Source organism: Microcaecilia unicolor, chromosome 14 (genome assembly GCF_901765095.1).
Source record: "Microcaecilia unicolor chromosome 14, aMicUni1.1, whole genome shotgun sequence".
In the NCBI taxonomy this organism is placed as follows: domain Eukaryota; kingdom Metazoa; phylum Chordata; class Amphibia; order Gymnophiona; family Siphonopidae; genus Microcaecilia; species Microcaecilia unicolor.
The window spans coordinates 36646891-36659512 of NC_044044.1; the positions used below are offsets into that span (position 1 = coordinate 36646891).

The following is a 12622-nucleotide window of genomic DNA, read 5'->3' on the forward strand; positions in this document are numbered from 1 at the left end:
CTTGTGACTCTGGGCAAGTCACTTAACCCTCCATTGCCCCATGTAAGCCGCATTGAGCCTGCCATGAGTGGGAAAGCGCAGGGTACAAATGTAACAAAAATAAAATAGATACTATTGGAGATTCTACATGGAATGTTGCTACTATTGGAGATTCTACATGGAATGTTGCTAATCCACTAGCAACACTCCATGTAGAAGGCTGCGCAGGCTTCTGTTTCTGTGAGTCTGACGTGTTGCACATACGTCAGACTCACAGAAGCAGAAGCCTGCGTGGCCACATTGGTGATCTGCAAGGGCCGACTTCTACATGGAATGTTGCTAGTGGAATAGCAACATTCCATGTAGAATCTCAAATAGTAGCAACAGTGGAGGAGTGGCCTAGTGGTTAGGGTGGTGGACTTTGGTCCTGGGGAACTAGGTTTGATTCCCACTTCAGGCACAGGCAGCTCCTTCTGACTCTGGGCAAGTCACTTAACCCTCCATTGCCCCATGTAAGCCGCATTGAGCCTGCCATGAGTGGGAAAGCGCAGGGTACAAATGTAACAAAAATAAAATAGATACTATTGGAGATTCTACATGGAATATTGCTACTATTGGAGATTCTACATGGAATGTTCACTAGCAACATTCCATGTAGAAGGCTGCGCAGGCTTCTGTTTCTGTGAGTCTGACGTGTTGCACGTACGTGCAGGACGTCAGACTCACAGAAGCAGAAGCCTGCGCGGCCACATTGGTGATCTGCAAGGGCCGACTTCTAGTGGAATAGCAACATTCCATGTAGAATCTCAAATAGTAGCAACAGTGGAGGAGTGGCCTAGTGTTTAGGGTGGTGGACTTTGGTCCTGTGGAACTGAGGAACTGAGTTTGATTCCCACTTCAGGCACAGGCAGCTCCTTGTGACTCTGGGCAAGTCACTTAACCCTCAATTGCCCCATGTAAGCCGCATTGAGCCTGCCATGAGTGGGAAAGCGCAGGGTACAAATGTAACAAAAATAAAATAGATACTATTGGAGATTCCACATGGAATGTTGCTACTATTGGAGATTCTACATGGAATGTTGCTATTCCACTAGCAACATTCCATGTAGAAGGCTGCGCAGGCTTCTGTTTCTGTGAGTCTGACGTCCTGCAGGACGTCAGACTCACAGAAGCAGAAGCCTGCGCGGCCACATTGGTGATCTGCAAGGGCCGACTTCTACATGGAATGTTGCTAGTTGAATAGCAACATTCCATGTAGAATCTCAAATAGTAGCAACAGTGGAGGAGTGGCCTAGTGGTTAGGGTGGTGGACTTTGGTCCTGGGGAACTGAGGAACTGAGTTGGATTCCCACTTCAGGTACAGGCAGCTCCTTGTGACTCTGGGCAAGTCACTTAACCCTCCATTGCCCCATGTAAGCCGCATTGAGCCTGCCATGAGTGGGAAAGCGCAGGGTACAAATGTAACAAAAAGAAAATAGATACTATTGGAGATTCCACATGGAATGTTGCTACTATTGGAGATTCTACATGGAATGTTGCTATTCCACTAGCAACATTCCATGTAGAAGGCTGTGCAGGCTTCTGTTTCTGTGAGTCTGACGTCCTGCACGTACGTGCAGGCAGGACGTCAGACTCACAGAAGCAGAAGCCTGCGTGGCCACATTCCATGTAGAATCTCAAATAGTAGCAACAGTGGAGGAGTGGCCTATTGGTTCGGCTGGTGGGCTTTGGTCCTGGGGAACTGAGGAACTGAGTTTGATTCCCACTTCAGGCACAGGCAGCTCCTTGTGACTCTGGGCAAGTCACTTAACCCTCCATTGCCCCGTGTAAGCCGCATTGAGCCTACCATGAGTGGGAAAGCGCAGGCTAGCTACATTCCACTAGCTACATTCCATGTAGAAGGCTGCGCAAGCTTCTGTTTCTGTGAGTCTGACGTCAGACTCACAGAAGCAGAAGCCTGCGCGGCCACATTGGTGATCTGCAAGGGCCGACTTTTACATGGAATGTTGCTAGTGGAATAGCAGCAACATTCCATGTAGAATCTCAAATAGTAGCAACAGTGGAGGAGTGGCCTAGTGGTTAGGGTGGTGGACTTTGGTCCTGAGGAACTGAGTTTGATTCCCACTTCAGGCACAGGCAGCTCCTTGTGACTCTGGGCAAGTCACTTAACCCTCCATTGCCCCATGTAAGCCGCATTGAGCCTGCCATGAGTGGGAAAGCGCAGGGTACAAATGTAACAAAAAGAAAATAGATACTATTGGAGGTTCTACATGGAATGTTGCTACTATTGGAGGTTCTGTTGCTACTATTGGAGATTCTACATGGAATGTTGCTATTCCACTAGCAACATTCCATGTAGAAGGCTGCGCAGGCTTCTGTTTCTGTCAGACTCACAGAAGCAGAAGCCTGCGCGGCCACATTGGTGAGCTGCAAGGGCCGACTTCTACATGGAATGTTGGAATAGCAACATTCCATGTAGAATCTCAAATAGTAGCAACAGTGGAGGAGTGGCCTAGTGGTTAGGGTGGTGGACTTTGGTCCTGGGGAACTTGGTTCGATTCCCACTTCAGACACAGGCAGCTCCTTGTGACTCTGGGCAAGTCACTTAACCCTCCATTGCCCCATTGAGCCTGCCATGAGTGGGAAAGCGCGGGGTACAAATGTAACAAAAAAAAAAGTGGGGGGGGGGGGGGGGGGAGGTCAGGAATCTAAAGGGAGAGAGGGGAGAAGTCAGGGAAGCTGGGGGTGTGGGAACAAAGAGAGGGGGGAGCTCAAGAGACCTCAAGAGAGAGAATGAGGATGAGAGAACCCAAGAAGAGAGCGGGTGAAAGAGGAAGAGATCATGGAAGTTGGGAGGGTGGGGGGGGGGGGGAGGAGAGAACGAAGCATTAGGTGACCCATGGAAGGAGCTTATCAAAGAGAAAAAGAGGCCAGGGAATCCAGAGGGGTGAGGAAGGTGGGTGTGGAAGGGAGGGTGAATTTCTGGTAGTGAGTCACCTTCACAATGTCATTGATGAGCGAATATCGAAACATCCAGTCCAACGTGATGCTCTCATTCTCCAAAATGTCCTGTAGAAAAAGAAGGCACCAGATGTATGACCAGGGTTAAACTAATGGTAATGAGAATGAGGTGAGAGACAGGATGTCAGAGGCATCAGCATGGCCAGAGTGCTGGAGCACCTCAATGTTGTACAAACTCCTTCACTACATGCGGGGGGGGGGGGGGGGTGGGGGGGGGGGGGGAGAGATATAATCGGATATGAATTTAACACCCCCAATCATGTTAAAACACTGTCTCCTACATTTCAGACTCGCTCGGACACTCTCCCAGCCATACCTGCAGGCTTCCTCGTGGGCAGTATTCTGTCAGGATGCAGATATTGGGGGGGTCGATGCACATTCCGATGAAATGGGTTAGGTGCTCGTTCTGTACATCTCTGGCCTGCAGCAGAATGAACACAAAGCGATGAAACTCCTTTTTCAATCTGAACTGCTGTCTTTTATGCTTCAGCAGATGAAAAGGAAACCCACAACTCCTTTCTTGCCCCCCCACATTGGATGGGAGGGGGCAAAGAACCACTATAGTCATCAGAAACCAATATTTCCAGCAGGCAGGGAGGGCACTTAGCCCATAAACCAAAGAAATAATCAGTTACAGGTCAATGGCCTCATTGGATGCAATTTCCCACCTGTTTTACAAGCAGAAACTGGCTTTTATACAATCACATACCAGTGCTCTGTAAACGTCTGTATACAGAGCAGGTACATTGTAAAACAGCACTTATGTGTCCCCAGGGACTGAGTATGGGTGTGGCTGCAACAGGCGTGTACACTTTATAAAATACACGTGTGCCTCTTTAGCGCTGATCTGATAACTGGGTTTATGATGTTACTGAGGCACAAATGCTGCAAGTATAAGAGAGGCTTAACTAGGGGCATTTTCCACATTCCACACAAGGACCTGCAGTGAAACCTCTGCCGCCACGCATGCAACAAAACCTCTGCCACCATAAGTGTAATTAAACCACCACCGCCACGTGTGTAACAAAACCTCTGCCACTATAACTGTAACAAAACCACCACCACCACGTGTGTAACAAAACCTCCATTACTATAAGAGTAACGAAACCACTGCCACCACGTGTGTAACAAAACTGCCATTGCCACGTGTGTAACGAAACCTCCGCCGCCACGTGTGTAACAAAACTGCCATGGCCACGTGTGTAATGAAACCACCGCTGCCACGTGTGTAATGAAACCACCGCTGCCACGTGTGTAATGAAACCACTGCTGCCACGCGTGTAATGAAACCACCACCGCCACGTGTGTAACAAAACTGCCGCCGCCACGTGTGGAATGAAACCTCCGCCACGTGTGGAATGAAACCTCTGCCACTATAAGTGTACTGAAACCACCACCGCCACATGTGTAACAAAACTGCCATTGCCACGTGTGTAACGAAACCTCCGTTGCCACATGTGTAACAAAACTGCCATTGCCACGTGTGTTACGAAACCTCCATTACTATAAGAGTAAGGAAACCACCGCCACCACGTGTGTAACAAAACCTCTGCCACTATAACTGTAACAAAACCACCACCACCACGTGTGTAACAAAACTACTGTCACCACATGTATAACAAAACTGCCATTGCCACGTGTGTAATGAAACCACCGCTGCCACGTGTGTAACGAAATCACCGCCACCACGTGTGTAACAAAATCTCTGCCACTATAAATGTACCGAAACCACCACTGCCACGTGTGTAACAAAACTGCCGTTGCCACGTGTGTTACGAAACCTCCATTACTATAAGAGTAAGGAAACCACCGCCACCACGTGTGTAACAAAACCTCTGCCACTATAACTGTAACAAAACCACCACCACCACCACGTGTGTAACAAAACTACTGTCACCACATGTATAACAAAACTGCCATTGCCACGTGTGTAATGAAACCACCGCTGCCACGTGTGTAACGAAATCACCGCCACCACGTGTGTAACAAAACCTCTGCCACTATAAATGTACCGAAACCACCACTGCCACGTGTGTAACGAAACATCCGTTGTCACGTGTGTACATCTCCTGTGGCACTTAAAGCAAGCGGGGATTATTTCTTAATTCTCAGGATGCAGGGCCACTCCTGTCCCGTTCAGTTTCTCATCAGGCTTTCCTAGTTTCTATAAAGTATTTCTGAGAGCAGAATAAATCATTGTGCTGCAACCAGGAGGCACAGCGCACACCCCAACCCTCTGCCACATCCTGCTGAGCTCTCTTGCAAAGGAAACCTGCAGAACTAATTATTGCTGAAGGCTTTTTGCAAAACCAATTTCTCATTTCTTCTTTTCAATTAACATTTGAACCTGCTGGGGATTTATTCTCCTGCCCTTATATCACTCTAGCTCTGTCCCTTCTCATCTCTTGTCATTTCCATGACAGCCCCCTAAATGTTAAAATCTCAGACACCATCACAAATAATATGCTGGATTCCCCTCCCCCCCCCCCCCCCCCCCCCCCCCCCGATACTGCAGCTTCTAATTGTGTAACTTTTTTTTCTCAAGCATGGAGGAAATATTTAAAATAGAAAGTGATTTGGAGGAGGACAATGACCTTGCCTTTCCCCTCATCATGTGATTGGAAGATTTATGGGTGTAAAGCTCTCTGTTCCTCAATAACACTAGGATTATTTTTTCCTGCTCTATCCTCAGCACAGAAATATTCTCAGACAAACTCCTGACCACACAGGACTCGCCTCAACTCTTCCCTCACTGTCACTGGCCCTCGCTGAGCTTCCCTCATCCCAAGAGGTTTCAGAGTTTATTCCAAACTGGCTTTCCAAGCAATCTGCCTCCTGCCGCTCATCCCAGGGGGTTTAGGGAGGGAACCGAGACAGCAGAAGCCACTCACCCCCCCCCCCCCCCCACACCAGCAGTCTGCAGGGGTCAAGTGGAGGAAAAGCAACGAGCAGGAAGTGAGAAATCACACAACCACTGGATCTTGTCTTTTGGGGATTGAAATGTGCACCAAGAGCATCAGAACCAAAACTAGATCCAGTGCACATATGAACATGTGGGTCTTTCCCAATGCTGGAGCAGGGGGTGAGCAGTAAGATCATGCAGGAGAAGGAAGAAGCCCCCTTCCAGCGGCCTGCGTCTGAAGGTCATCTATCCCCCCTTTAATCCGTTCAGAACTCTGCTGCGCGTCTTATCTTCCGCCTGGACCGATATGCTCATATCAACCCTCTCCTCAAGTCACTTCACTGGCTTCCGATCAGGTACCGCATACAATTCAAGATTCTCCTCCTTACCTACAAATGCACTCAGTCTGCAACCCCTCATTACCTCTCTACCCTCATTTCCCCTTACGTTCCCGCCCGAAACCTCCACTCACAGGACAAATCCCTCCTCTCAGTACCCTTCTCCACCACCGCCAACTCCAGGCTCCGCCCTTTCTGCCTCGCCTCACCCTATGCTTGGAACAACCTTCCTCACGTCTCCCATTGCAATAAATGGACTTATCCGATGTAGAAAACAGTGAATGGGCCCAGGAAGAGAGGTAACTTACGTGCTTCAGTTCAAACAAGACTTTTCGAGTTAGTTCCACTCTCTTCTGGTTGATGTGTTTCACAGCAACAAGATTTCCCTGCGAGAATAAACAGAAAAAGAGTGGGCTGAGTGGTCGATGCAGGGGACAATGAGAACAGGCTTCAAACAGAGTGAATAAAGCCTGACACTTCTAGTCCCTCAGATTGGCTTATGGGCCCGTCAACCTATCCATTTTCGGGCTTGTAGCGGAAACTCCCTCTCATCCTACCCTACCTTTGACATCTTCCCATCAACAGTTTTAAATATCCCTTAAGACCTACCTTTTTCACGTGGCTTTTCAAACATAGGGACGCCCTGCTCAGTGTGCCCGCACTGGGAGTGCAGTGGCTGACACGGTCGGCTTATCGGCATGAGATGTATACTGCTATACCTGCCCTCTTCTTCCTCTCCTGTGATAACCCCTTTATAACACGATCCATTACAACGCGAATCCGCTTATAACACAATGCAAGCGTGGCTCCCGATTTGATTAACAGGAGTCATTGATAGGACCAAATCTGAAGTCCCGCAAACTCCAAGTGGGTAGAGAGGCGCACTGTCTCACGCCAGTCCCCCATCTGGTTCTAACCAGCAGGTGTAGGCAGTGCCTAGACCAGTGTTTACCAAACTGTGTGCCACGGAAGCGTGGTGCGCAGTGAAAAACTCACAGAGGTGCCTCGGAAGGAGATGCACAGTGGGTGAGCTGACTCGCGAGAGCCGGTTGTAAATTTTTTATGAATTGTGAGAGCCAATTGTTAAGTCGTCCAGCACTGCTCCTGCGACAAGAGAAGGAAGTGAACGCTGCACAGTCTGTCACTTCCTCCCCCTGCGCCAGCTTAGATTCGACTGTTTATGTGAACTGCGTAGTTCACGTGGAGGGGCATAATCGAATGTGGACGACCATCTCTAAGGGCGCCCATCTCTAAGGACGTCCTGGTGAAGGGGCGGGGAAACCCGTATTGTTGAAACAAGATGGGTGTCCATCTTTCGTTTCAATAATACGGTCGGGGATGCCCAAATCTCAACATTTAGGTCGACCTTAAAGATGATCGTTCCCCGTTTTCGGCGATAATGGAAACAGAGGACGCCCATCTCACAAACGACCAAATCCAAGCCCTTTAGTCGTGGGAGGAGCCAGCATTTGTACTGCACTGGTCCCCTGACATGCCAGGACACCAACCCAGCACCCTAGGGGGCACTGCAATGGACTTCAGAAATTGCTCCCAGGTGCATAGCTCCCTTACCTTGGGTGCTCAACCCCCCAAAACCCACTCCCCACAACTGTACAACACTACCATAGCCCTAATGGCTGAAGGGGGGTACCTATATGTGGGTACAGTGGGTTTTGGGTGGGCTTTGAAGGGTTCCCATTTACCACCACAAGTGTAACAGGTGGGGGGGGGGGGGGGGGTGGTGGTATGGGCCTGGGTTTGCCTGGCTGAAGTGCAATGCATCCACTGAAACTGCTCCATGGATCTGCATACTGCTGTCAGGGAGCTGGGTATGACATTTGAGGCTGGCAAAAAAAAATGTTAAAGTTTTTTTTTTTAGGGTGGGAGGGGGTTGGTGACCACTGGGAGAGTAAGGGGAGGTCATCCCCAATTCCCTCCAGCTGTCATCTGATCAGTTTGGGCACCTTTTTGAGGCTTGATCGTGAAAAAAATGGATCACGTAAAGTCGGCCAAGTGCTCTTCAGGGACGCCCTTCTTTTTTCCATTATCGGCCGAGGACGCCCATGTGTTAAGCACGCCCCAGTCCCGCCTTCACTATGCTTCCGACACGCCCCCGGGAACTTTGGTCATCCCCGCGACGGGAAGCAGTTGAGGATGCCCAAAATTGGCTTTCGATTATGCTGATTTGGGCGACCCTGAGAGAAAGAAGCCCATCTCCCGATTTGTTTCGGAAGATGGGCGCCCTTCTCTTTCGAAAATAAGCCTAATAAACAGTCAGATCTAAGTCAGTGCAGGATAGGCTGCGGGGGAAGGGAAGGAGGTATTTATGTTACAGGAACTGACCGTGGCAGCGGGATGGCTTCGTGACCAGCGCTGGCAGTAGTGTATGAAACGCTATCACTAGTGGCGACCTCTGTAGCTCCCCACTTGGGGAGGGCTTGAGGAGGGGTGAAGCAGGGTATGCGAGGAGCTGAGAGCCTGACATAGGCTAAACGCCTTGAGCTCTGGCCAGTACGTTTATTTCCGAACATTATACCGCATTTCAGAATCGAGAACTCTCAGAAATCTTCTCTCTACTTTGTCCTGTCAGGTTCTGTTCACCTCCTCGCCCTCTCCCCAGAAGGCTTCCCCAGCCTGTGAGAGCCTGAAAAAGATGTCACCCACCTTGTAATACGCCGTTTTGGCGTACACTTGGAAATGGCCGTCCGCAGTCAGCAGGGATCCGTAGTTGGAACCTCTCTAGGAGAAAGGAAGATAGAAGAAAATGTGATTCTGGATTTAGGGCTGCTCAGTCTTTTCTCTAGGGAAAGAGCATGACTCAGACTGTTTTTAAAACCCACCGTTAGCTGATTTTTTAAAATGCTGGCCATGATGTTAAAAAAAAAATGTACATATATTCAGTGTGTTAAGTAAATAGGGGAAAGGGACTGGAAGTTGATGTACCACCTTTCTGTGTTTTTTTTTCAACTACATTCAAAACAGTTTACATATATTCAGGTACTTATTTTGTACCAGGGGCAATGGAGGGTTAAGTGACTTGCCCAGAGTCACAAGGAGCTGCAGTGGGAATCGAACCCAGTTCCCCGGGATCAAAGTCCACTGCACTAACCACTAGGCTACTCCTCCACTCATTCCACCAATAAGAGCCAACCTCATCAGTGATGTCACAATGGCTTGATTGCCCGATACAGTTCCCCAGGATCAAAGTCCACTGCACTAACCACTAGGCTACTCCTCCACTCATTCCACCAATAAGAGCCAACCTCATCAGTGATGTCACAATGGCTTGATTGCCCGATACAGTTCCCCAGGATCAAAGTCCACTGCACTAACCACTAGGCTACTCCTCCACTCATTCCACCAATAAGAGCCAACCTCATCAGTGATGTCACAATGGCTTGATTGCCCGATACAGTTCCCCAGGATCAAAGTCCACTGCACTAACCACTAGGCTACTCCTCCACTCATTCCACCAATAAGAGCCAACCTCATCAGTGATGTCACAATGGCTTGATTGCCCGATACTTGGCTCAGATATTGTGATGCAATAAGGGAAAGGGAAATGGGACTTGATATACCCGTAACTGTCTTTATTATTTAGATTGTAAGCTCTTTAGAGCAGGGACTGTCTCTTTGTATCAGGTGTTCAGTGCTGTGTGCCTCTGGTAGTGCTATACAAATGCTAATAATAACATACCGCCTTTTGAGGTTTTTGCAACTACATTCTATGCGGTTTACATATATTCAGGTACTTATTTTGAACCTGGGGCAATGGAGGGTTAAGTGACTTGCCCAGAGTCACAAGGAGCTGCAGTGGGAATCGAACCCAGTTCCCCGGGATCAAAGTCCGCTGCACTAACCACTAGGTTACTCCTCCACTAGTAACCCAATTTCCCCCTCTTTCATATCAACTCATATCTACCGCCACCCTTCCAATATGTCACGCAAGCTAGCCCAAATCCGGTTACAAGCAGGGAAGGTTAAAATGCATGCAATGAACATGTGTAAAATATATCACATTACGAGAAGGTTCTACAGACACGGAAAACAGGACTGTGGCTGCGCCTTCCGCAACCAAAGAAAACTTATTCTGCGCATAGAAACCACAAAACAGGCATCACCTCCCTGAACGAATACTCGGGAAGAAAACTGTGTGACCTGAAGCTGTTTCTGTGTATTTCTGGAGCGTGCAGAGGGACATTTCTCAGACTTTGTACCAGTTTTCAAACTTCCTCCTGACTCCACCAGGAAGTCACAGATGGATCAAGCATTTGACTTCTACCATCCAAACTCATTAGAACATAAGAGCATGACTTGCCCAACTGGGTCAGACCAAATGTCCCTCTAGTCCAGTATCCCGCTTCTAACAGTGGCCCAGCCAGGTCACAAGTACCTGCAGGACCCCCAAAAGTAGCAAAACTCCATGCTGCCGACCTCCAGGGATAAGCAGTGGTGTTCCCAATCCATCTTAATAGATTATAGGCTTGTCCTCCAGGAACTTGTCCAAACCTTTTTTAAACCCAGATATACTATTACTACATGTTCCAACAAAAAATTTCAGAGCTTAACTATGTGCTGCGTGAAAAACTTTTTTCTCTGATTTGGTTTAGAGGTATTAAGGATTTCATTCTACTTTCTGGGGTCCCCTGTCACTGAATTTTCATGAAGGCTTCAGGAAGTGATAGCAGGGACTCTCTGGAACCTACTGCCACAGATCAGGTGCTTCAGCTACCTCTGAGTCCAGGGCCTGACCCCTCCCCTAGCAGATGGATAATAAACTATGACAGCCAGGCTGCTTCACACTGCTGTCCTGCTCAATGCACTGGGACGGGAGTTTAAAAACCAGGTCTGGACCAGTGGGTTGTAAGAATCAGTGAATAGTGCCTGCCAGCGGTATTATTTCAGCACTTCCTGCCACGTCTATCCGTCTGTTTCCTGTTTCCGGAAGCAGAACTGCAATGGGAAGAGATGGAAGAAAGGATAGCAGAGCTGTGTACTGTACACTGGGTTGGTGCTGAGAGATATGGAAGCAGTGCCAGTCCAAGGGCAGATCAGAACCAGTGAACCTCGTTAACCCTCGGGACACTGTGCTACTGCCCCCAGTTTTCTCCATCCTAGTCCTGTAGAGGTTCAAAGTTACTTTATTTGATATATTGCTAAAGGGTAGGTACCATTACAAGAGTTTACAGCATCAACAAATCAGACAGCCATAGTAAGAAAGCAGCTACGATATATACAGGAAAGTCAAAATGAAAAAAAAGAAAAAGAGAGAGAGAAAGACTACAGATGGGGGGAGGGGGAGAAAGTTCCAGCAGGCATGCGCGGGGGACGTTTGCTCCGGGCCCTGCGCAGATGAGGACCACCTCCTAGATGAGAGGACAACCCCTGCAAAGTTTTGTTGCATTGGCTTGCACCGTGAAGAATAGACAAACATTTTTTTCCTGTATATATACAAAAAGATATATAATAAGTCTGTTATTACATATCGCTATGTGAAATAAGTCTGTAGAAAGACAGGAATATACAAAGTTTGTATATTTAGATAGAGATATATAATAAGTGTATATAGAGACAAGAATGTAATAAGTCTGTATAATAAGTCAGTTATTACACATAGAGAGATCGAATAAGTCTGTAGAGACAGGAATATAATAAGTCTGTATATTTAGATAGGCAAGTAGATTGCATAGGAAGCTCAGGGAACTCACTGCTGCTTCCTCAGCTCTCCGATATATTCCTAGAAAGCTTTATAACAGAGATTAGGGAATAAGAGTTTGCCAACAAGCTGTGAGGGAGCCTTTTTAGCCTGGACTAACTTTACAGTTGTAGTACCTTTTGAGAGCTTGCCTGTTTCATCAGCAATGTCTCTCTGCATTCTCTCTGGAAGACTTCATCTCTCTGGATTCCCAATTCCCAACCTCTCTCTGCCCTTCCCCTACATGGCATGCAGTGTTATGGGGTACCTGGTGTGTTTTAGGGTATATCAGAGAGCACTTGTTGTTAGGAGCAGAACATACGAGAAGCCATACTGGGTCAGACCAATGGTCCATCTAGCCCAGTATCCTGTTTCCAACAGTGGTCAAGCCAGGTCACAAGTACCTGGTAGAAACCCAAATAGTAACAACATTCCAGAACCCCAAAGAGTAGCAACATTTAGAACCCCAAAGAATAACAAGATTCTGGGATCCTAAATATTCCATGTAGAACCCCAAAGAATAGCAAGATTCTGGAATCCTAGAGAGTAACAAGATTCCATTTAGAACCCCAAAGAATAGCAAGAATCCATTTAGAATCTCAGATAATAGCAACATTCCATCCTACCAATCCCAGGGCAAGCAGTGGCTTCCCCCATGTCCATCTCAACAACAGATTATGGACTTTT

General features: G+C 47.9%; 1 protein-coding gene across 1 annotated transcript in view; it reads right to left on the reverse strand.

Moving 5' to 3' along the window:
• NPR1 (natriuretic peptide receptor 1) overlaps window positions 1-12622 on the reverse strand; it is a gene marked incomplete in the record, with an annotated part of 80624 nt that overhangs the window by 23433 nt on the left and 44569 nt on the right. The window contains 3 exon segments of the mRNA XM_030187564.1: window positions 2977-3048; window positions 3317-3421; window positions 6549-6626. Of these exon segments, the coding sequence (XP_030043424.1) occupies window positions 2977-3048; window positions 3317-3421; window positions 6549-6626 (255 nt within the window).